Consider the following 2035-nt stretch of genomic DNA (forward strand, 5'->3'; position numbering starts at 1 on the left):
ATGGTCCATTTTGAGAAGGCCCCAGGGCACAGGGAAGGTCCAGGAGGAAAAAGGAGCTGAGTTATATTGAGAGAGTCGTGGAGCATCAGACACAGGCCTGGGGAGGAATGAACCTGTCTCCCAGAATCCCAGCATCTCATAGGAGGGAATGACCTCAGGGGACATGAAAACCCATGCCTGTCTCCTAGACCCTGAGGAACACAGGGTCAGTCAACCATTACTTAAGATTCCTTCTGCAAATCATCAGAGCAGGAGCAGATTTGCATGTGGGAGCCTCCTCCCTGCAGGGCCTGGGCTGGTCTTAAGAGAGCCCTGGGGGATCCTCAGCACACAGAGCTCTGGCAGGAACCTTGACCATGGCCTGGATCTCTCTGCTGTTCTCACTCCTGACTGTCTACACAGGTGAGGCTTTCCAGGGACTCCTCCCTGGGTCTCAGGCCCCACAATGTCTGAGGCCAGGCCTAGGTCTGCCCTGAGCTCATCCTGAAGCTGCCTGAGGGGTCAGCATCCCCTTGGGGGGGAGAGGCCCCTGCCTCTGACCAAGCCCTTCTTTCCTTCCCTTGCAGGTTCTGGGGCCTCCTATGTGCTGACTCAGCCTCCTTCAGTGTCCAAAGGCCTGGGAGAGACGGCCTCCATCTCCTGTGCTGGGGATGGAGTTAGCAGCTACTATGTATATTGGTACCAGCAGAAACCTGGCCAAGCCCCTAAGCTGGTGGTATATTGGAATGATAAAAGGCCCTCAGGGATCCCTGACAGATTCTCTGGCTCCATTTCAGGGAACACGGCCACCCTGAGCATTTCTGGGCTCCAGGCTGAGGATGAGGCTGATTATTACTGTCAGGTGTGGGATGGTACTTCTCATGCTCACAGTGACACAGACTGAGGGGGAAGTGAGACAAAAACCCCTCCCAGGCCTGCTCAGACTGTGCCCTCCCCTGTGGGCCCCAGAGAAGGGCCTGGGTAGCACAGGACAGAAACAGCTTCTCCCTCAGGCCCTTCCTTCCCTCTTCCCTCCCTGCTATTCCACCTCAGGGGCCGCTTTCCCTCCTCCAAGATTCCTTCCCTAAACCTGCCCTCCTCCCTCTCTCTACCCTATGGGCTCCCCCTCATTCCCTGAGCTTTGCTGCCCCCCTGAGAGCCTCTTTCATCTTCTACCCTACTTTGGCCACTTCAGGGACAGCTCTGGACCCACACCCTCCTGGGCCCCTCCTAGCTTCAGGTCAGTAACCCCTAATGCCCAGCCCAGGGCACTGAGACCTCAGGATGAACTCTCCCCCACTACTAGGTCCATGTGCAAAATCAAGATTTTTAATAAAAAAAGTTGGATGGCCTCAGTTTCCTGAGTAAAGTATTAACTACCTTGATTTTGTGAGTGAGGAAAGTAGAAGTGGAGCTGGGCCTTGAGGAGGGTGGGAAAAATGTTTGTACAGAGGGGGATGGGGTCACCCATTGGGTGAGATTTAAGGGTGTATTAAAGCTGTGAGGACATGAGAGAGAAGGATAGATGGACCCTCGAGGTGGTGAGGATGTTGCTCATTGAGCAGGGAAGGAATCCCTAAGGTCCCCTTGCTATCCTCATGGATGACCAGCACAGAGACCCAGGGAGGTTTCTGCTGATGCCAGGATCCATTTTTGCTGCTAACTCCACCCCCAGCAAAGGCTAGGGAGGCCTCCTCTCCCAGGCCTTTGGACACTGAAGGAGGCTGAGTCAGCACATAGGAGGCCCCAGAACCTGCAAGGGAAGGAAAGGAGAGCTTGGTCAGAGGCAGGGGCCTCTCCCCCAGGGGATGCTGACCCCTCAGGCAGCTTCAGGAGCAGCTCAGGGCAGGACTGGGGATGATAAGAAGAAAGAATTAGAGAAAGAGAGGAAAGGTTTTGTTAGGAAAAAATGCTAAAAGATTTTTAATTTTTTTTAAATTCCCAATTTTAAAAAATCCTAAAAAAGATCCCCCAAGAATCTCCCTACTGAGATATGGGGACCACCCCAGGAAAGCTGGAGCCAAGAACCCAGTTTGAACAGGGGAAGGCATATACC

The 2035-nt window shown here is 53.8% G+C and overlaps 1 gene segment (V, D, J or C); it reads left to right on the top strand.

The window, feature by feature from the left end:
* The first annotated feature begins 327 nt into the window (after positions 1–327).
* Positions 328–1827, top strand: LOC138174045 (immunoglobulin lambda variable 3-25-like). The segment is given in 2 exon segments: positions 328–402; positions 567–1827. Coding segments are annotated over 2 exon segments (363 nt in total).
* The last annotated feature ends 208 nt before the right edge of the window (positions 1828–2035 follow it).

The sequence above is a fragment of the Petaurus breviceps genome, unplaced genomic scaffold (genome assembly GCF_028583685.1).
Source record: "Petaurus breviceps papuanus isolate PSGF00001 unplaced genomic scaffold, PetGlider_PUasm1.0 678, whole genome shotgun sequence".
Taxonomy (NCBI): Eukaryota; Metazoa; Chordata; class Mammalia; order Diprotodontia; family Petauridae; genus Petaurus; species Petaurus breviceps.